The 23283-nt window shown below is 36.0% G+C and overlaps 1 protein-coding gene across 1 annotated transcript in view; it reads right to left on the bottom strand.

Annotated features, from left to right (window-relative positions):
* LOC111158553 (transient receptor potential cation channel subfamily C member 4) overlaps positions 1-23283 on the bottom strand; it is a 202419-nt gene that overhangs the window by 18433 nt on the left and 160703 nt on the right. Inside the window, exons 5-7 of the mRNA XM_022520653.1 lie at positions 17858-17997; positions 7789-8102; positions 47-242 (exon numbers count right to left, since the gene is read on the bottom strand). Of these exons, the coding sequence (XP_022376361.1) occupies positions 47-242; positions 7789-8102; positions 17858-17997 (650 nt within the window). The remainder of the gene's footprint in view (positions 1-46; positions 243-7788; positions 8103-17857; positions 17998-23283) is intronic.

A 23283-nucleotide genomic window follows, 5' to 3' on the forward strand; every position in this document is an offset into this window, starting at 1 on the left:
CATTCTATGGGGAAATGTGGAATTAAAATAAAGTTAATCAACTTACAGCAATGAGTTGGTAAGAGTTATTCATCATAGCTATTAACATGTTGAGTAGGACAACCAGAGAGATGACATTGTACGTCCCAAACATGGTGGCACCCACAAACTCAGTGAATTCATGCTGTGCTTTGACATTGGTCACATATAAGTTGATCAGCCCAAATATTGACCAAAACAGGGACTGGAGCGTCTCAAATAATCTGGAAAAAAAGAGAAAAGGACACTAATAGCTATATTAATAGAACTATTATACAATAGGTTATAACAATAAAATTGATTCCTATTACATGTATTTGCTTAATTTAACAATTAAACTTAATAAAAGATATTAAAAATTACAAAATTAAACTTAATAAAAAGAATTAAAGAAAATTATTTTCATCATATAGCCCAAATAGTGTACTTCATTTTCCTAAGAAATTCGAAAGCTATTTAGTTTCTTAGAGGAGGAAATTTGACGCATAGCCCGTTTTTGCCTGACTCCTGAGGTAAGAATGGTTTTTGCTCTTCAAATGGTTGGGGAAAAGAGCTATTTTATGACTTGTGAATATTTTATAAATTCACATTTCAATGTCCATAAGTAAAGTTTTATTGAAACACAGCCACAATCATTTATTGATGCATTGGCTATGGTTTCTTTTGTGTTAAAATAGCAGAGGTGAGTAGTTGCAACAGAGAACATTGGGCCTACATAGTCTAAAATATTTACTATCCTTTTCACAGAAAGCTTGCTAACCAGTGTTGTAGGGCATTGATAGCTAATCAATGATACATCCTCAAACTTAGTCTTTGAAAGATGTCAGTGCATTCACATGGTTTTGCTTCTTGGTTGTAGAAGGACTAAAAATTATGTTATCGTTGTGGATTTCCACAATTACAGTTAAAGTTGTACATAGTGAATCCTGTAAGATGGCAAATGTCAGAATGCTCAGGTAACAAAATTTGCTATTCTTCCTATTTCAGGGAACACTTAATTCATTCCTGCCAATGAATGAACGCTGGTGTTTTATTGAAAGTTTCCTTAACTTACTCCAGGAAACAAAATCAGATAAAGAGTGTCTGAACCTAAATGAAGAACGGTTTGTTTCAGCAGGACCATCATCTTAGTGTAATGTAACCAAACAATAAAGAATTTTTACACTCTTTGACAAATGGTTAAAATAAAACTTTAATCACATTATATTGTAAAAACAAAAACAAAAACTATTCTCATATCAGTCATGATGACTAAGGAGGTAGGATTTCAGAAGTCAAGTGACCCAAGGAAAGCCAATCCATACGAGGCCAGGGGTTAATGGCATGGATTGATAAGAAAAAGATGAACCTACACTATCAGATTTCCTTTCTATATAAATTTACCTTAGAAAAACCAAGAGAATGAGGAAGTTGCCCAAAGGAGCCAAAATGACAGGAATTATGAGAAGCTAAAAGTGTTAAGACAGCACAAATGAAGGAACTGAAGAGAAATAAGCCAGGTAATAAATAAGTAAACACTGAAGAAAATAGACTTGGAATAGATGACTCAGATTAACATGGGTTCTCAGAGTAAACGATCTTAGAGTCCAGGCCTATGTCATCTCCTACTCTTCCTGAAGCCAGGCCTGGCTCTAGATTCTGCCCCTGCTAAGATCAATCTTTGCTCAGAGGATCAAAACGCTATAATCTTGTGCATGATTCTTAGACCAAACTCCTGTTCCTTGAAACCTTCCATGAATTTCTGGCCTGTATAAGTAGGTGAATCTAATGATCTCTTAATTGGCATTCAGGACTTCTCTTCTTGAGTTTATTGCTTTTAAAAAAAGTAAACAGGGGGCACCTGGGTGGCTCAGTGGGTTAAGCCGCTGCCTTCGGCTCAGGTCATGATCTCAGGGTCCTGGGATTGAGTCCCGCATCGGGCTCTCTGCTCAGCCAGGGAGCCTGCTTCCCTCTCTCTCTCTCTCTCTCTCTCTGCCTGCCTCTCTGCCTACTTGAGATCTGTCCCTGTCAAATAAATAAATAAAATCTTAAAAAAAAAATAAAAAAAGTAAACAGTTTCACATTTTTAATTGTTTAATTAAATTTTAATTATAAAATATGTAATTATTTATTGATTTATTTTGCTATACCTATTCAACAGTGGAGCAAGTTATCATAAAATGATAAGGGGCCTGATCTGATCAACTTCAATAAGACTTTGTTTTGCCAGCGGGCATGTGCATCGTGTGAGGAGCTGAACATGTATTCCTTTTTTTTTTTTTTTTAACATGTATTCTTAAAGGCCAACCCAGATGTCAGATTCTAATACTATCAGGGAAAGTTTAATCTAATTCCTTGGCCCTAGGCAAAGGTTACTCTAAGTTATTCTTTGAAAACTTTCTCAGGAAATAAGTAAATTTGATCAGGCCATAAGTTTTTAATTTTTAGTAACTTTGAGGACAATTTCTAAAATTAATGACACTGTCATTTGGATTCAATGTAAGATAATTTTTTTTCTTTCTTTCTAAATGGTATGAGTTCTCACCATGAATATACAAATATAATTCAGCTGATTTTCCCCTGGTATCAATAGCAGTTCAGAGAGAGAGCTGGAAGTTACATAATGTAAGTGCTATAATAAATTATATAAAATGCCACATAAATCCCATAACAGTTGCTTTTTTAAATGTTCAAATAAAAAGTGTTATATAAAATAAATTGATTGCTATGGTTGAATAATACTGATTTGCCTCTGTCTAAAAAAGAACTACTAATTATTAGAGAATATTAGCCAACCCTTCATCAAAACATTTATTTAGGTTTTTAATTAGAATTTGAAAAGAAGAACATTCAAAATAAGGTGCATCTTGTGACCAATTCTGGATTTCATTTTTATTTTCCTTTTCTTTTCTTTTTTCTTCAGTGAAATGAATCAAAAGTGAGATGTGAGAATAGTTCCACTTAACCAAAATGTATTTACTATTAGATTAATTAAGACCTTAGTATTAAGACCTTAGTGTTTCTTATTCATATTTTTATGTTAATTATTATTTAATTATAAGGAATAAAAAAAAGCAATCTAAGTTGACATTTTAAAGCCACTGCTTCTAGAAATGCTTCCACCATTAGTGATTCCCAAAACTATCGATAGCAAGACTGCCCATAGATTGAAAGGTCATTAGCTGCAGTGCATCTCAGACTACCTTTATGTGACAACTATTTTCCCAATTCTTGGGTGAGATAAGGACAGAGGGGTTCTGAGGATAAAACCACACTTAATTAAATAATTCTTAGCATAAAGTCCTAGTTGATTAGACCCTGACAATTTCTATGGTTTGATTCTATAGCATTATCTTCCTAAAGATAACATTTTTGTCTCTTGCTCCTTAAAGATATTTCTCAGTTGCTACTTTAAAATACTAGCTTGCTTCCCAGTTAAATACTTATAACTAGATAAACAGAGCAAGTAAAAAGGTAATAATATTCCACAGTTGAGGTTTCCCCCTACCCTTTGAAATGGAAATGATGAGACATAAATTAATATAAGACACATCTGGCTATTTTATTCTTGGTTTATAAGGAATAATGCAATTAAAACAAAAGAAGTATGCTTTCAGTTGGCCAGTTCCAATTTTGAGGAATATACCTTCAATAAACATAAAAGGAATTTTCTTAATGAGCCAACATCTGTCATAAAGCCCATGGCCCTCTCTTCACAAGAGTCCCTTAACCAGAGACTACTAATTTAAAATTGTATGTAGAATAATGGCAGTGACTAAATATTTGGTTTTCTTTTTTTCTTTCTTTTTTTTTTTTTTTTGGAAGCTCAAATGTAGATATTTAATTAGAAGGAGAAAAAAAAAACAACAAACCCATACCAAACCGTGAATTTTGAAAAGCTGACAAATATTCCCAAATCAACTATTTTTTGTTTTCTTTGGTATCATGCAGTTCTTCCCACGTTAAAGAGAAAACAATCTAGAAGCATGAAAAGAGTAGAAAAAAAGTGTCTATTCTCTGGTGGGGAAATCGAAAGAGAGACACAGAAAACACAGACCGGGCTGTGTCCACTGGGAGCTCACAACAGTCAGGAGGGGATCAGGAAGACATCCTGGAAAAGGCACATCTGAGGTAGGATTTGGAAAGCAGAAGACAATTTTGCCGTGTGGAAAGGACATTCTGGGGTGAGAGAAGGATATGGCATATTTGGGGATTGACTGGTAAATGCTGAAGAGTAAACTGTTTTGCGGGGGATAGAGAAAGATGAGGCTAGATAAGGAAACAAGGAGCAGATCATTGAAAGACCTGGTATGTCATGCTAAGGAATTTGGCAGTGTCTGGTAAAGAATGAGAAACCATGTAGACACTTTAAATGGAGGAGTATCATAGTTCAGAAAGATCACTCAGGGAACAAGATGAAAGACATATAAAAGAAGGCAGAGGCCAGGAGTAAGGAAACTTTGATTTAGGCATGGGTGGTGAGCAAGGGAAGATGGCGCCAGGATAACGAAGAGCAGGAATAGACACTATTGACTGCATGTGGAAGGGTTGGGGAGGGAAAGATCTAGAATAAAGCAAAAGTTTCTGATTTAAATTTCTGGGTGAGTTGTGATAGTACTGACTAAGAAAGAGCACTAAGGAGGAGGAAGAACAAATTTTTAAAGAGACTGAGAAATTTTCCTTGGATTTAAATTTTTAGGAGAGATGAATGGAAAGGCATCCATAGGACAGGCGGACTTACAGGTATCAGGGAGAGAGGTCTGTGCTAGTGATAGGAATGTAGGAGTCATCCCTCAAGACATCTGGGGCTGCATCCATAAGCACACATGAGTTTTCACAGAGATACTATAATATGGTCTGAGCATGGTCACAAAGACGATCACTATTTAAAAGCAATAAGTGAAATATAATTATCAGAGAACAGTGAGAAAAATTTGAAGAGTAAGAGACACAATATAAAGACATAGTAACATTGGAATTAAAGGAGGGCAAGATTTCAAAAGTGAAAATGTTAAAAGGGTCACACGATGCAGACACATTCAAAAAGCTTTAAAGAGATACATATCCCTTGACAGGGGGGATATGGAGGCTCTAGATATTTATAGAGCAGTGTTAGTGGCCTGATGGAAGCAGCAGCCAAACTGCAATTGGGTGAAGAATGGATAAGAAGAAAACAAGGTATCTTGTTCAGGCTTCTTTTCAGGATTGTTTGGATGTAGGGAAGGAGGGTGACAGGGGTGGAAGCTAGTAGGAAACACAGGGCTCAGAGTTTCGGCTTACATTTGCACCCTGGATGGAAGGAGTAATAAAGAGGCACCAGGGAGACATAGGTAGGAGATATTGTTCTGCCACTACTGATAATGATAAACAGATGTAGCAATTTTTTTATTATCATATTCTATAGCAGGCACCGTATTAGGTGCCTTACATGAAGTATTATGTTTTTCAATCCTCAAATGGAATAAGATCTCTGAGATGGTGGATAGTAAAACAAAACAAAACAAAAAACCTTTGGAATTTATGGAGTAATATAAATTATAAAAAGAAATTAATAAAAAGAAATTATAAAAAGAAAATCGAAGACCAACAAAAGCGAAGAAATAAGCTGTAGAGGGCTTCGCTAGACATCTTCTTGCAGTGACTGGACCCATTATACTGAAACAGGGTGATCAAGGGACAGGTATGCCTGTCTCAGACATTCTATATATTCTAATGTATTAATTATACCAAGAATTATTGCTATATTTTTTAGTTTTTGAATAAAATAATCTGTTGTTTGCCGATTTACATTCCATGACCTGGGGAAAAAATTCAGGTAGAATATCTGATTAATTTGGGCTGAATGATTTGGACCTATAATATTTGAGATACGCAGTTATCTGTTGCTTTTCATGACCATAGAAGACCGTTGGCAGGCACACTAAAATAATACACGATCCAAGCAATTCAATACATTTGCTTCTAGAATGCAATTTATACTAGATATTTTGCCTCAGGCTTCCATAGCAATGACAGAGAATAAAATTTGTTCATAATATGTAAACATTTACCACAAAACCAGTAATACAACAATGTGATTCCTGGGAGCTCAGGGATCATACGTGAGGATGGGGTTAACTGCAAATGATCAGATGTCTGAGAAGGGGCTGAGTCTTGGAACCAGGACTCTTCCCTGAATGAAACACAATGTGGGAGGTAACTCAGTTCTAGGTGCTGTGTGGAGGAATACAACACACGTAGAAAATGCGGGGGGTGAGGGTGGGGGGTCTTGGCCAGCGGTTTGCATAAGGGCACGCAGTGCAAAGTGACAAGAGAATTGGGAAAACCGGGGTAAGGAGAAGGGCTCTCCATCAGAAATCAAGAGACAGACAACAGAGAGTGAGACAGACAGCAGAGTATCCAGGATGTTTAAGTCGGAAGCCTGAGGTTGGCGGGATCTGACCGTTGTAAATCCCTGGTCTCAGCTGTCAGGAGCAAATGACCACATCAAGGAGCACAAATGAGTGGGGAAAGATTAAGTTCAGGTATCAACACTAAGACACAATCCAGGGCCTTGCTAGTCACAAGGACGTTGCTGCAAGAGGTTTCAGCAAATCCCTCCTGTCCCGGGTTGGAAAAGGGCATGAGGAAAATGACAAGGCTGAGTAAGTCAGTCAGGCTGGAGAACTCCTGGCTGAGAGCAAGGGATGAAAAGATAAGGGGAAACTTCAATGCCCTTTTGTTTCCTCTATGACTCAGGGTTTGTATCAAATCTATTTCTGGAAGGATCTGAGGCAGCTAAGGCTGAGATTAAAATTTTGTGTGCGAAGAAGCTGATGTGGATTACTTAAAATGGCGTTTTAAATATTAGGATCAAAGATAAACCACACAGAAGTGAATCAACAAAAATACTGTAGCCATAAGTGACTTAGTTTATATGAAAGAATTGATTTTTCCTACTTGAGAAATTATTGCACTTGCTTATTTAACATGAAATTCTATAATGGCCAATGAATAGAGTCTGATTTTTTTAGTCACCTACAAAATGAACATGTATTGTTTAGGTATTGTGTAGAGGAACATGACCTAACTTCTTCATTCATCTGCTAAATAACTGTTTATCACAGTTGTCTGGTGATCATAGTGGGAAGGAAATGGACACAGGTGTGCAGACTGTGTGAGCATCAGACATAGGGCCATGAACCCATGCTGTCAGCAAACCTGCTTGAGAATGACCAGAGGTTGGCACTGAGTGAGGACTATCGCTCACCAGGTATAAGGGCACAGAGTTTTGTGTGCATAATTATAGTGGCCTAGGTTAGCCCGGGGTTCCTATTTTGGATTATTTCTCCATGCTTAGGGGTGTGTGTGTGTGTGTGTGTGTGTGTGTGTGTGTGTAATTAGAGAATAAAGAACATGTAAAGGGACTTTCCTATCTGGAAAACATGGAAAGCTCAAGAAGCACTGGAATTTTCTCACATGATTGGCCTTATGTATATTCTATCTTTTAACGAGCTTGTAAGCTGTCAGTAGGGCAGAGGTTTCCTCTTTATTTCTCATTTTAAAACTGAATATATAGCTTTCCTTTATATGAGGTCATTTTAAAAACCATTTTACTAAAACTTAAAATAAATGTTCTGGATATATATGTATTTTAATGTCAGAAGGATCCATTCATTCACAGCCACGTTAATTCTGTTTTCTGCATTAAGCACAATTTTCTTTGCAACCACTTATCATGGTTCAAATTCATAATGTAATGCCCTCTGAATTCTGCACAATGTTACCAATAAAAGCATCTGTTCAACTTACGTTGAAAATGCATTATTCTGCTTTTCACATCGTATGCCTTTACAGCTTAACCCTTTTGTTTCTTCATAATAGAAATACAATTGATTTAGGCCATTTGCAAATGCTAGCAACACAAGGCAGTATATGAATAGAAACTTCAAAATGTCCAGGAGCATTCTTCCCAGAGATATTTGCAGAGGCCCCAGATGAGAATTTGCAGTAAACAGCGAGATCAGGCGCAAGGAACTGAAGATGTTCGCGATGGCAAATAAAGCTTCAGCCACCAGGGTGGGATGCCACATGTCCCAAGATTCTCGTGGGTTAAGTGCACTGTACTGGAGAAAAAAGAGAAACACAGGGAAAATAAAACAAACGCATACATGTGACTATGTCAAGTTCAGGTCTCAATGCTTTTACAGGTAGATGCAGCAAGGTGGCCTGTCGTCCTTCATGATGGTGGCAGCAATATTCATCTACACAAAAACAAGAGTTTATTAAAGACATTTATAATGTATAAGCTTTAATCAAGGTGGCCTTCCTGGTCTGTCCTTGCCATTGTTAATATGTGAGTTACGTCTAATCTTGACCTTTCCGATTGAACTTTATAAAAAAGAAAAGAAAATGTTACATTGAAAAAAAGCTGATTTTATATGGGGGAAAGACAGCAACGTGATAACAAAGAAAGCTATGTTATAAAGGCAAACTAAATTTTGAACAAAATTATCAATGGTTTTACTTATTATATTTGACACATTTGCCTAGTCTAGATGAATGCATGTGGGATATAAATTACAAATAAATGAGTGGAAGTACTGGTCCCTTGCCCTGGAATAGTAATGACCAGTATGGGCATAACTGTCAGTGCTTTCTTTGTATCTGTTATATCCTAAGTGCAGATAAAACCCAACTTGGAAATCATCCTGGAAGTCAATGGGTTATTAATTATTTTAATTTAACATGTAGAACACATGATATTTGTTAGAACATTCCCTAATTAGATAAAATATGTGATTTGAGAGAAATATTTGCTATTTTATTAAACCTTGACTAGCAATTATTTAAAAAGTAAGACTAAGTTAATTAAAATGCCAGCTTTGAATTATCTTGACACTGTGCTATACAAAGAGCAAAAAGAAACTCATCCTTTGTATTACTGAGGTAAATTTATATCATTTTTTAAAAAGGATCAAATATGCTCTTTGAAATACTGTTGCAGAATCTATGATTAAACCTGTGTAGGAACCAAACAATAAATTGAATTCTTTTCTTCATACACATCCTTAAAAAATATGTCCAGACAACTGGCTATTTTTCCTAATAATCATGTTAGAACAAACAGTTCTTCTGTATGAGTCCCATCAGAATATCAGAATATTTCCATTCCTATTATATTGCATTTTATACCAAAGACCTTTACAAATGTTAATTGATTCTCTTGAAACTAATAGATAGTATTTTTTTTAATCTCCCTGGGGAGAAAATACATAACGAGCTTCTGATTTTGTTTAACACTCAGAGTCTTGCTTGAGTGACAACTTAAAACAATCAAGTTTGAGCTAGAGGGAAATTATTTTCTATTTTTAAATGCTGATAACTGTTCTTGAACATTGCTAACTTCACCATAAAAGAGCTAATCACTGAAGATGCATAAGCATTTGAAAACTTATTTTTTTATTCATTATAACAAGTATCAAGGCGAGGGTTTGTGGTATCAACCACTACCTAATTCTCTTCTCTTGGTCGCCTCATATACAGGGCACCTTTTCCTTCAAAGTCTAAAATCACCTTCACCTTTTTCTCACTTCTCTTGAAAGACACATGTTTAGGTAGAGAACATCTCCCCTCACCCTTGCATCGATGAGTAATTCTCTATCTCTCTCCCTATGCTAAATATGACACAGTAAGCATTCTTAAGGATGTGATCATTTACTCGGAATTCCTTATGGCGTTTAACACAATGGTGCATGCAATGGGTACCCAAGAAACATTTTCTTCCATTGAATACTTTTTGTCCACTGAGGATGAGAGGGACATCTAATAATAAAAATGCTCAAAGAGATTAACACAAAATGCTGTGGGAATAGAGAAGAGAAAGTGATAAATTCCATCTGGGGCTGATGGGGCCGGAAATGAACAGAGATTACGTGTTGTTCAAGCTTTCAGGGCCCTTTGAAATGATCCAGGCTTCTGGAGATCTGTTCCGTGTTTTCGGTCTCGCAGGCACTGGGCTCAGTGGGATATAGACTCCATCACCACAGGGTGACGTGGTACTTCGGGTCCCTTCTTAGCAAACTGTCTCAGCTGGGACTTGCAAAATCAAGAGGAAGGCTTTCTATTTTATAAATCACGAGATGCTAGATTCTGCCCCAGTATAGTCACCCAAGTCTGCTTCAAAGTCTAGCACTTCTGGTAATTGTTGGGAAACAATGCTCTGTGAATATGTTCACATTTATGCATGGTCAGGGCTTCCTGAGCAAAACATTGCATGGCTGTTAAAAGATGTCTGAATGGCAAATAAGCCTGGGAAGTTAAATATAGAGACTTTCTGGGAGATTTGGAAACATCTCCCCTGGAGCCATCTGCTTAGATTCTAAGGATAATAAAAGTAGGGACCTTTGCCTCCCCTGAGAGATGGTGTTTACTTTAGAAAGTGAAGGCCTTTCTCGTTCTCCAGGGGGAAGAGGGACAGCTGGCACAGCTGCCCTGTGCAAGCTCTGAGATTCCGATTTCCGCAGTCCCCCTCCTGTGGTACGAGCCCCTGTATGCAGAGGGTACATTGGGCTCTTATCTGTTGCCCTGTGGGGAACTGGAGGATGGGGAACCAATGTCAAGATTGTTATGTAAGTAAATAATTTGTTCTCTGATCCAGAAACCTCATCATCTGTCAGGATTCAATAGAGACATAAACATTTAGTAATTATCTCTTGACGTCATTCTTTTAAGTTTTACTTTCTAATTTTTCTCCTGTCCTTCACGTATACATTTAACTTCGGTTTTTAAATATAGGCATGGTTTTACAGAGCAATTTTTAAAATTCTTACAAGCTACGGCATTCTTTGAACTTGGAGAGAAAAACTGTAATTCTTCAACTTCAAATGTAGTTTCCAAACTCTATTATTAGGAATTAAAATCTTAACTTGAATTTAAAATTTCTCTTTGGTTCTGTTTTCTAAAACTTCTTCACAAAATCTATATTCATTTTTTAATCTCTGCATGTTTGCCTCCCGCCATTCATGATGCTGCTTCTCAGGATCCTTTGCCTGTCTCCCTCTCTCACATGCTCCTTAAATACTGACTTTGCTTCACAAGCCTCTTCCTTATCATTCTGTCTAATCCCCTGGAGGTTTTCAATGGTTTCAACTGTCAGTTATGTGCTAATGACGCCCAGTCCTCTAACTCTAACACAGATGTCTCCCCTTACAGTCCTATTTTATATTCAACTGCCTCATTGATATGTCCACACAGATACCTCACAGGCATCTCAACCTCACAGGCCAGAACTGGAACTCATGACTGACTGTTCCTCCTCAAACTCTTTCTCCGTATATGCTCCCTGATCTTAGGGAGTGGCAACAGATCACCCAAAGCAGAATTTGAGGTTGAGAGTCTTCACTGGTATTTTCGTTGACTAGAAATGTCCCTCTGGGGACACCTGGGTGGCTCAGTCAGTTAAGGGTCTGCCTTTGGCTCATGTCAGGATCCTGGGGTCCTGGGATCGAGTCCCATGTCAGGCTCCTTCATTCATGGGTGGGTCTGCTTCTCCCTCTGCCTGCCATTCCCCCTGCTTGTGTGTGCTCGCTCTCGCTCTCTCTCTCTCTCTCTCTCTGACAAATAAATAAATAAAAACTTTAAAAAAAAAAAAGCTCCCCTGTTTCCCTCAGAAATTATTATAATAGCCTCCTAATTGCTCTCCCTGCCCTGGGCCTTATTTCTACAATCATCTGTTTCTTCCAGAATCATCTTTTAAAAAGGTCAGTCAGACCATCTCATATCTTGCTTAAGTACTCTGCAGTATTCTTGAGATGAAATTCTAGTTTTCCGACATGTCACAGGAAGTCTCTGGAATCTGGGTTCTGACTTCTTTTTTTGAGATTGACCTACCATTTGTACTCAATTTGGTGCTTAATGCTCTGGCTCAAACCTTTAGTACTTGTCATTCTCCAAATTACTTCACATTCTCACCAAAATTCCTTCCTATGAATATCAGGCCCTTTGTCTAGAATGGGTTTAAATTCTAATTATTTTCATTCTTCAGCTGTTAATTATTCTTAAATATATGCTGAGTGCCTACTCTATGTTAGAAACCATCTTCAGGGCTCACAGTGGTGAGGAAATAAAATACAGTTTATGTTTTATGAGCTTATATATTGTGAAGAAAACAGACATTAACTAAGAAATGCTCATCATTCCTTTGACAAGTACTCTTTGACCACGGAGGAGTGAACACTAGGATCCTCTTGACTGGAGCTGGTAGTTCCAGGTTATAGAATAATCTTTGAAAGATAGAGACCAAATATGTTAATTATGCTTGAATTTAATTAATTAATCAATTAATTATTTTAAGAAAGGAAAGAGAAAGATCAAGAGCTACTGTTTACATTGAAGCCTTCCTAGGACCATCAATTCCTGCCTTCCTCTTTCTTTCAGGTATTTGTTTTTAAATAAAATATATCATAGTATGGTTTTGCTCTAAATCTTAATTTCTACTCAGATTCTTTTTAAGAGACTCACTCACTCATTGCAGACCTCCAAACCTCTAAACCTCTTGGATTACCTGTCAGTTTCCCCATGCAGGGAGCTCTGTTTAATGCATTTTAGGAAGTAGACATCTAATAGAGTGTCTTATAGATGATAGGAGGTCAAAAAGCATTCGAGGATGAAGAATCATAGACATACTCAAAAATGTGGTTGTTGGAAAAGATGAATCATGTGTAGAGATGTGAGTATCTTACTGTAGCTGGAATATGGAGAGTTTGGAGGTAGTGATGACTCCAAGAGGAAGCTGATGTCAGGTCAGGAATATGATAGCAGAAGTGTTTAAGAAAGGAAGACGACCTGAATCATGACGCTGGGTTATTTATATCTTCTATAGTCTCTGATGCATATTTATAAAACTCAGGCAACCAATAAACATGAATAAAAAAATTAAACTGATACAAAATTAAAATTTCCTCATGTGAGAATAAACAGAAAACATAAACTGGTTTTAATGTTTGACTTTAAGGTGAAAACCTTTTCCCTTCCACAAATTGGTTAGATAATGGAGTAGGGAAAGACAATAAGAAGGCATCGGATTTTCTCCTGTGATAGATGATACCAGATTAAACAATTAGGATTTAAAATCTCTACAGAGCTCTATGCCATAAAACTAGAGAATATTTAGAAAATTCCCTAATTTGGAGAGTACATTGCAGTTACATTTGTGAAATAGAAACAATATGTGTCTCTAGTCTAGCTGATAAGCATAGGAGAGATCACTGAGGTATTTATTCAGAACTATCTCGAAGAATGGCACTATGACCAATTTCATCATGACTCCTAAAATAAATGTTCTTATCCATAATGATTTTAATTTTTTGAAAATATTATTTATATCACAGACTGGAATAGGCATAAGAATTCAATCATTACTGCCAAATGACTAAAGATAAGTATAAGAGACAAGTTAGACATATAGACAAGGACTGGGTAATATTTAGGAGCAAACTAGTCCTAAAGAAGACAAAGTAACATTCTGTAAGAGTGCGCAGACATCAACATCAACAAGCTCTGGATTAACTAGTATTTCATACATAGTGAGAAGGGGAAATTGTCAACTAACCTTCTCCAAGAGTTAAGAGCAAATGACAAAAAAAAAAAAAAAAAAAAAAGGCTAACAGATCATGAGCTGTGAAATGTCCATGAATCAAGGTATTTAAAGAACCACAACAAAGCCTTTCGTGTAAGGAGAATAGTGAAGTCACATATACTTTTGTACTGTCTTTGGCTGTACAATATAATGTTATTGCATGGTACATTCAAATTAAAAACAATACCAAGTGTTTATATTAAGCTCTACTTATGACATTAAATGTTTGTTAATGCAATCCTCACAAACATTCTATAGGATTTGATTAATAGTGTCATTTTACACATTAGAAAATTGAGGTATAGATTAAGTAACTTGCCCCAAATCACACAGTTAGGAAGTGGTATAAGTGGTACTCAGAGGAAGTACAGATCAGAGCTCAGACCATGGCCTTAGAAGGACCCTTTGGTGTGTGTGTGTGTGTGTGTGTGTGTGTGTGTGTGTGTGTGTGTTTAAAAATCACCTCTAGGTGGAGAATTACAAAAGGGTAAATCAATTAAGCAAGTGTGGCCCTTCTGCCACACCTATTCTAAAAGTTTCTCCCCTTGGAAAAATCTGTTTCTGAAAGGTTTTCCTTTTTGTGGACTGACAGGTTTTTTTGGTCTGGATCCATGGCTTGGCTGAAAAGACGCAGGGTTGGATTTTTACTCCCATTTATGCACCTTCAGACTGGAGGTAAAACCTGTATAATCCCACAGAGATCTGAGATATAGCTCCTTAGTAATCGTGCTTGCACCACCACCACATTTACTTACTGGTAAATAGTTAAACTATTTACCAGTAAGCAGCATCATGGGATTCCATCTGCCTCATATTTCATAATTAATAAATCACGTATCTTGTGGCTCTTCCCTCCTAATTTTTGTTTTCAAATCCAGCCTCCAGCAGCTTCCCCTGTGTTCATTTCTCTACTTCAGGCATTCAGTATCATTTGACTCATTCTCTGCTTAAATCTTATTAATGCCCCTCTTTATTAATAGGGTAAATCCCACATTCTATAGCAGAATGTGAAAAGTTCTTCCCATCCTCTCCTCGCCCCCATTTACAGGATTGTTTTTGTATTTGATATTGACCTTCCTTATATACTCAGACTCTTTTGTGCATTGTGCCCTTTCTCTCTGGAATGCTCAGGCACATTCATGAGCCCAATCGATGCCCACTGGCTCTGTCTTCGAAGATACCTCCAGTAGAGTTTAGTTCCTTCCTTGATGCTACCACAGGCCTTGTTGGAGAGTTCATTGTATGGGAAGGTTCTTACTTATATGCATATCTCTTTCCTCCACCTGATTGTGAATTGCTTGAAGCAGCAGATATATCCCATGCATCTTTGCATTCTTAGAAAACAGATGAAATCCTGGTTTGTAGTGTGCTCCCAGAAATTCTTACTGATTGATTCACATAATGGCTGTTTGTCTTATTTATAGCAGAGTATTTTTGTACACAAATATGGCACCTTTTCCAGAAATTGTAACTTATAAATTACCTAGAAATTAGCATGAAAAATTTAATGATAAATAAAAGAAGGTAAGGAAGGGTGAGTCAACAAGTCGGCATTAGACTCCCAAAGTAAGTGTTCTTTTGATTGTTATCCTCATTCAACGGGTAATAATACTGAGGCCGATGTTAAATAACTTGCCCCAACCCACACAGGTTTCACGTGGTAAAGGTGAGTGTGAATCCAGAGCTCCAACTTTTTTCAATGAACATAAAGTAAATGAGGGGGCATAATAAAGTCATTTAAAAAGGCAAGTCCAATGGGCTTATAGTATATGAAGGAGGAGGACATAGAAGTAAAAGAGAAAGAAGAAAAAATTAATAATGCACGCTTATTCTGTAACAGCCATTTTAATTATGTCACCTCATTTACTGCTCATACCAACAGCACAAGATAGAAATGATTAGTCTCATTTTATAGCTAAGGCACAAAGAGGCAGAGAATCAGGTCAAGTTCACATAACTAGTAAGTGATGGAGGAAAGAAGTGAGCCCAGAAAACACTACCCAATAAACTCCTCCCCAGCAACTCAAGTTTTAGTCTCACAAACTAATCATCAGAAAGGACACTCGACACTTTCCATTACAATCATAGTTGAAATCCTATGACCACAGTGCATAAACAAACTGTATTTCTTGAGATTCCATGTTATTTACATCACTGTCATCTGAGGTAATTCATGTGCACTTTCCATCTCCTCTTCACTCCTTTACACCTTCTTCATCACATGGGGTGGGTAAGTTGAATTTTAAGCATAACCTTTTTTTCTTGCTGTAGAATAAGGGCCAATATTTACATCTTACTATTAAAATTGATGTTGCACTTGAAGAACTTACAACTTTTTAAGAAAATTCAAATCTTATTCATAAAACTAAGACAAAAAAAACTACAAATATTCATTAATTTATATAATTGTACCCATCATATACCAGAGTTCTTATATATTAAAATGTATATGTATTATATGTAAACACCATGTAAATGTAATATATAATATATTCTATATTTAGTATAAATATTATGTATAAAAATATATAAGAGAAGTTCTTTTTGGTATCAATCTTATACTTCTCTTAACTGTTCAACAGAATTATACAGTCCAGTATCATTAATGTATCTTCCTTAGATCAGCTACATCAGCAACATCTGATAAATTTGTTATAAATGCAAATTTAGGATCTTCCCTAATATTCCTACTTTAGAATTTCTGGGGATGGAGAAAGCCTTCCACTTAATTCTTTTGCAGCTGAAAGTTTGAGAACTGCCACAGTTACCAGAATTTTATACTCGTACGGGGCTACAAAAAAAACAGATACATTACTTGTTTGTAGAAAGATGGATAAATAGACCTTAAAGATATACTTAAGGATCATTACAAAGAAAATAAGAATTGGACAGATATGCACTTAACAAGAGACTGCCTGGGGCTCCTGGGTGGCTCAGCTGGTTAAGTGTCCTGGATCAAGTCCCACATCAGACTCACTGCTCAGTGCAGAGTCCGCTTCTCCCTCTCTGCCTGCCGCTCCCCGTGCTTTGTGTTCTCTGTCTGACAAATAAATACAATCTTTTAAAAAAAATTTTTAAATACAAAAAAAAAAAAACAAAAAAACAACCCTGTCTATCTCCTATATAGATGCATAACCTCCTTAGTTAAGACAGTACCTTCTTTTCTCTTAAGGTCATCAAGGGCATTAACCTCAATGCAGGGGGAAAAATTACCAAATTATCATTCTATTCTTAAAATATAGCTTCCTGTCCATGAAATTGGTAGGTAATGCTCTTTCTGAATGTTTTGGTGAATGCTGGCAACATTTTAATTGAACAAATTCTAGAAACTCTGGCTTTTCCAACTTTGGGTATTTTTGAACCTGACAGATCTGAACTCTGCACTAAGAGACTCAGGTGGCCATTTTAAGAATTAGATGAAATGAACATGAGTTCACCTCCATGTTAGTATTTTCTAGATCAGATCACTAAATTGCTTGAATTGTTCATGTAAAGCCCAATTAGACACTCTTTATTTTTTACTAATACACTAATCATTTTGAAAGAAAAAATTTTAAAAAGGAAAGAAAAAGAAATGGGGAAAAAGAAAGGCAGGAAGGAGAAGATATTTCAGTTCAAAAAATATCCCCCAAAGTACAAAATAATTCAGATTGTCATTGAAGAATAAACATGTTTTACATAAATTCTGCGGTTTGGAAAAGACTGATATTGTACAAAATCTGGGGGAGTGACGGGTGTATGAGATTTCAGGCACTGTCGTGTTGAAAGGGATGAAGAGAAAGAGATTCTATTCTGCTCTATTTATATCAAACTATATTAGTTTGAGCTGAAATAATTTCAATGCTTTGAAAGTAATATTTTGATCTATGTAATGTTATCGGTTAGTTGTAACTGATAAAAATAGATTTTGGTTGCCAAAATTTAAATAGTGTTTAAGGTAGAATTTCATTAGAAGCAGAAAGATCAGAAGTGAGAGCAACAATGGTGAGTAATTTTGAAGCATCATTCAATTTAGATGCAATAAAATTGGGCGACAACTTCAAATTGTGACATTGTTTTATGACTATAAATTTGATATTATCTATGTATTTTATACCCATCTATCAATAAAGTGATGAGGAGGTGAATATCACATATACATAATGCTCTAAAGGTAACATTATTAGTAAAATTAATAGCAATCAAAGGCATACCAGTATTTATCAGAACTTATGCTTTATCAACAATATAAACAATAGTTACCTTTACAAATGCAACAATTTTCAAAGAGATCGTTGCCAAATATAAGGAATTCATCACAAAATCCATTAGATTCCACCAATCATGGATGTAATCTTGAAGTCCACCATCCCACATTTGTTTAATTTCTCCCCATATAAAACCTGCAATTACAGAAAGATTCATCGTAAGTGTGATTTTCAATCAAATTACTAAAAATCGAGATATGCAACTTAAAAATTATAGAATATCAGGGCTGCAAGAGACTATATTGTTTCACTACATGAAACATCTATTTTTTAAAGACAGTAATATTCAGTCTCAGCCAGACTCTAAAACTTACAGGACACTGAGCTAATTGTAGAGAATGCTCTTAGGGCAGTTTCCCTTTCTTTTATTCATTTGATACATTCATAAGAAGGTGCAATTTTGGAATCAACTGTAATTTCTCTGTAAGTATATATATTTCTTATGGAAAATCTGTTAACACTTATAAACAAATACTTAAAGACACATTTCCTCCAAAGTTGAGATGACTCAAAGATTCATGAGGAAACAGTGTATCTGGTGAACATAACTGTCTTAATTACATCAAGCAGGATGCTTTGTTTTGCTTTTGTAACTGATTAGCAACTTCAGGGATGTGATTTCAGTTCTGAACACAAAACAGTCATAACATGCATGATATTGCATTAGAAGACCTTATATCTAGCAATAGCTTTGAAACTACATCCAGAGAAAATAAAAATCCTTTCCCTTTATAATGGTTATATTTTTAATAGGAAATGTTTTAATTTTCAAATTCTAGGAAGTGCTTACGAAATATCACTATATATCATTTTATTTCCATAATCTTATTAAAATTTTATAAATCTAATTTTCAGGACCAATGATGAAAGAGAGAGATATCAAAGGGTGTAGAATCAGGAAATAGTAAAAGGATAAATATGATTTCATAACTACATTAACATAAGCAAGTAAGATGACTCTATTAAGATAATAATAGTCTGGAATGTCAAATGTGTAGCACAGTGTTTCATATCTGTCTTGTACTAAAAGCCAGAAAAAATCAGGTTAACTATAAAATCATAACCTTTCATGGATCTATCAAAGAGATGGGAAACCAAAGAGCCTATACTTCTAAGGAAAGCAGTTTCCTCCAAAGATAGCCTCAGGGTGAGTATTAGCTCACCTGTGGCAGAGTGCAGGTGGGAGAGACAAAGGCATCATATAAGAGGGTAAGAGGATTTCAGAAAAACTTTTAAACAAACTTCTAAAGGCTGAGTCTGAGCTAGCACAAGAGAATAGAGCCCCTGAGACAAAGACACAAGGGAGTTTCCAGCTCCTTGAGTGCTCTTTCTCATGGAGTACTCGTCTTCCTTAGGGAACACCACACGTGAGCCCTATGGGAAAAACAGGAAATGGTCCTGGGCGGAGGGTTGACACCAGTATCATTCGAGGTTTCTTACCACAGGGGGAAGGTCAGGAAAGTCTCCTCTCTCATGACCTGCAAAGTGTCATTGCCCTTGAGTAGTAAGATATGGCTCACTGAGAACTTCCATCCCTAATGCCCAGGCATCGTCCTACCCAAGTCTGATCCCAGACCAGGACAACAGAATCTGCCTGTTTTACATCACCAGGCCAACAAACACCAGTGACAATCGGAAGCAGACAACCCCTGGAGGAGTGGCGAGAGCATGGAGAGAACCCCTCTGAGGCACAGGTGCACAGAGGAGGCCAAAAGGTGTGGGTGCTGCAAGAATTCTGAGAATTACCTTCTTTCCTACTTATCTTGGTCAGTTGAGGCCACTCTAGCTAAGTATCACAGAGCCCCACTCTGTGATAATAATAAAACTTCATTTCTCATAGCTCTGAAGGCTGCAAGTTTATGATCACAGTATCAACATGGTCAGGCTCTGGTGAGAACCCTTTTCCATACTGTAGATACCGACTTCTCTTTCTATCCTCACATGGCAGAAAGAGAGCAAGCTATCTCTTCTGGCCTCTTTGTATAAGGGCATTTATCTCATTCATGAGGACTCTGCCTTCATGACGTAAGTTGCCTCCCAAAGGCCCCACCTCCAAAAGCCATCACATTGGGGCTTAGGATTTCAATATATGAATTTGGAGGGGACTCAGACATGCAGTCCATAGCACCACCTGAAGCAGAGTCTATGGTGCCCTGAAACTCACTGTAGCAATGAAACTCAAACCTGGCTCAGCTCCTGACAATATTGCCTCAAATTCCTGCATGATGTTCTCGCGGAAGAAAATGGTGCGTCCATTTTCAGGCATCAATGCAATGTACTTCTGTCTGGCCTTCTGCACAGGTGGAATAAACACAGTCTCCAAATACACACATGCATGCATACTCTGATACATCATATTCAAAGTGTTTTTAAAAAGATAAAGAAAAAATAGTGATGGCATCAGGAGTGGGAGTCGGGTGGAAATAAAAGACACATGGCATTCAAAGGAAGAAATCGAAGCCTGACATCAAATTTGTTGTCTGAACTATGTAAGACAGGTGACATTATTACAGCATTGAAAGAAAAAAAAGTCTGCACAGAAGTCTATACAAGGCACAAATAACTCTCATAATTGAGGATGATTCAAAGACATTTTTTCAGACAATCAAACACTCCGTTTACATGAGACCCATGCTACAAGAATTGCTGAAGGGACATATCCTAGGCAGAAGGCACATGATACTGAAAAAAAAAATTAGGTCTATAAAAAGAAATGAAAATCCATATCCAGGAATGGTTAAAAAGAAAATAAATGTAAAAGATATTTTTTCTTTTGGAATTGCTCTAACAGATCATTGCCTAAAGCAAAAACAGTAGCAAAGTATTGTGGTTTATAACATATATAGCATATGGAAAAGTAAAATGACAACATTAGCACAGAAGATGAGAGAGAGAGGAATTAGAAACATACTATCATAAATTCTTAGGTTACTTGTCAGTAAAATAAATATTATTTGAAGTTATATTGAACAAAATCTTATATTGTAAACCCTAAGGCGTTCTCTTAAAATATTTTTAAATGTAGGTAGGGGTACCTGGTGGCTCACTCAATTGAGCATGTGACTCTTGATCTCAGCTCAGGTCCTCATCTCAGGATTGTGAATTCAAGCTCCAAGTTGGGCTCCATGCTGGGCATGGAGCCTATTTGAAAAATATATTTTTATATACTATCTATATAAAAGAGATAGGAAACCAAAGAACCTATACTTCTAAGGAAAGCAGATTCCTCCAAAGAAAGCCTCAGGGCTCACTGTGGCAGATTGCAGATAAACACACACACAGACCCACACACATATATATGCACACACATGTACATGTATATATGTATATATACATATTTAAATGTATAAAGAGCCAGAAATATAAATAAACATGAAATTATGAACAATATTCAATATGACAACAGGCAGAAAAAAAATGTAAAGTGCAACAAAGAATGGATAGAGCCAGTAGGAAAAACAATATGAATGGGGTAGATTTCAAATCCATCAATATTAATAATTACATTGAAGTGTATGGTCTTAAAAAATGTATGGTCTAAACACACCAATTCAAAGACAGAGATGGTCATATAGAAAAATGCAAAACACAGCTATATTCCAATTCATCAACAGGTTAAAAATAAAAGAATAATAAAGACATGTGAAATACTAATCAAAAGAAAACTAAAAAAAAACAAAAAAGGAAGGTGGGTTGGCTATATTAATATGATTAAATATATTTCAAAAGAAAGACTGTTACCAGGTAGGTAGAGGGATATACTAACATATAGGTGAAAAGGCCAACTCACTGAGAAGACAGAACAATTCTAAATATGAATGCGGCTAACAATACAACCTTATAATGCAGGATGCCATAATTAAAATTGAAACAACAAAGAGAGAAAGGAATAAGTACAGTCGATGGAGACCTTAGTATTCCTCTCTGTAGCATCTGTAGGCAGAAGTTTGGTAGGAATATTGAATTCTGAACAACCCTATCAACAACCTGACAGTGGTAGAACACACTTTTTTTTTTTTTTTCAAGTACATGCATGTGTAGTATTCACCAAGAGAGACCATAACATCATGGGCTATAAAACAAACCTTAACATATTTATACAAGTGGAAATCATACAAAATGTGTTCTATGACAATATAATAAACAACAAATCAATAATGAAATGTATTTGGAAAATCCCCAAATATTTTGCAATCAAACAACATACTTCTAATAACCCTAGATCAAAGAGGAATTTGCAGATTTTTAGAAAATATTTTGAAATGATTGAAAATGAAAATACATCCAAATAAATCTGGGATCCTGCTAACATAGTACTTAGAGTGGAATCTATAGGTTTAAAGACTTTATTAGAAAGGAATAAAAGTCTCAGTGATCTCTGCTTCAACTATGACACAATGAAAAGAAAAGCAAACATGTTAAATCCAAAACAAGCAGAAGAAAGTAAAAGAGATAAGTGCAGAAGGCAATAAATTTTAAAACATAAACCTTGAGAAAAATCCATGAAAACAGAATCTAGTTCTCTGAAATGATCAGTACAACTGATAAAACTCTAGCCAGAATGGTCAAGGAAAAAAAAGAGAGAATATATAAATGATCAATATCAGAAATGGAAGAAGGGGCATCAGTACAGATCTTAGGACATTTTAAGGACAACAAGTGAAAAAAATGAACAACTTGATATCCATAAATTTCACAACTTAAATGAGTTGGAACATTTTCCCTGAAAGACATTAACTCCTAATCTCATTCAAGAGTATACAGAGTAACCTGATTTGTCCTATACTTATTAAAGTATTATGAATTCATAGTTAAAAAACCTTCCACCAAAGAAAAATTCAGGTCCAGTTGCCTTATGGTGAATTCTACCAAACATTTAAGGAAGAAATAATACTAGTGCTAAGAACACAAGAACAAATACTTAAGAAAATACAAGAGAAAGAAACATCTAAGAGGCAAGCAAGTGTTATTCTGATAAAAAGTCTGACAAAAATAATACAATCAAAGAAAACTACACACTAATAACTTTTATGAATGTGCAGAAAAATCCTCAACAAATATGAACTAGTAAATTAAGTAGAGCAATATATAAAATTGATAATAGCTGTTTTTCCACGATTGCAAAACTGTTTCAACATTTAAGAACCAATCAATGTGGTTTATGCCATCCGCAGTCAATAGACACCATAAATGCATTTGACAAAATTCAACATCCATTCATAGTAAAAAACTTTAAGCAAAGTATGAATAGAAAGGTAATTTCCTGATTTGATAAAGAACATCTATAAAAACATACAACTACCATCATGCTTATTTTGCAGAGAGCCAAAGAGTAAATAAGTTAGGCTTGCAGTAAATGAATGGGTGTGGCTGTGTTACAATAAAACTATTTATAAAAACTGCCAACTGGAGCCTGGGTGA

This window comes from Enhydra lutris, unplaced genomic scaffold (genome assembly GCF_002288905.1).
Source record: "Enhydra lutris kenyoni isolate GAN:26980312 unplaced genomic scaffold, ASM228890v2 scaffoldscaffold60, whole genome shotgun sequence".
NCBI lineage: Eukaryota > Metazoa > Chordata > Mammalia > Carnivora > Mustelidae > Enhydra > Enhydra lutris.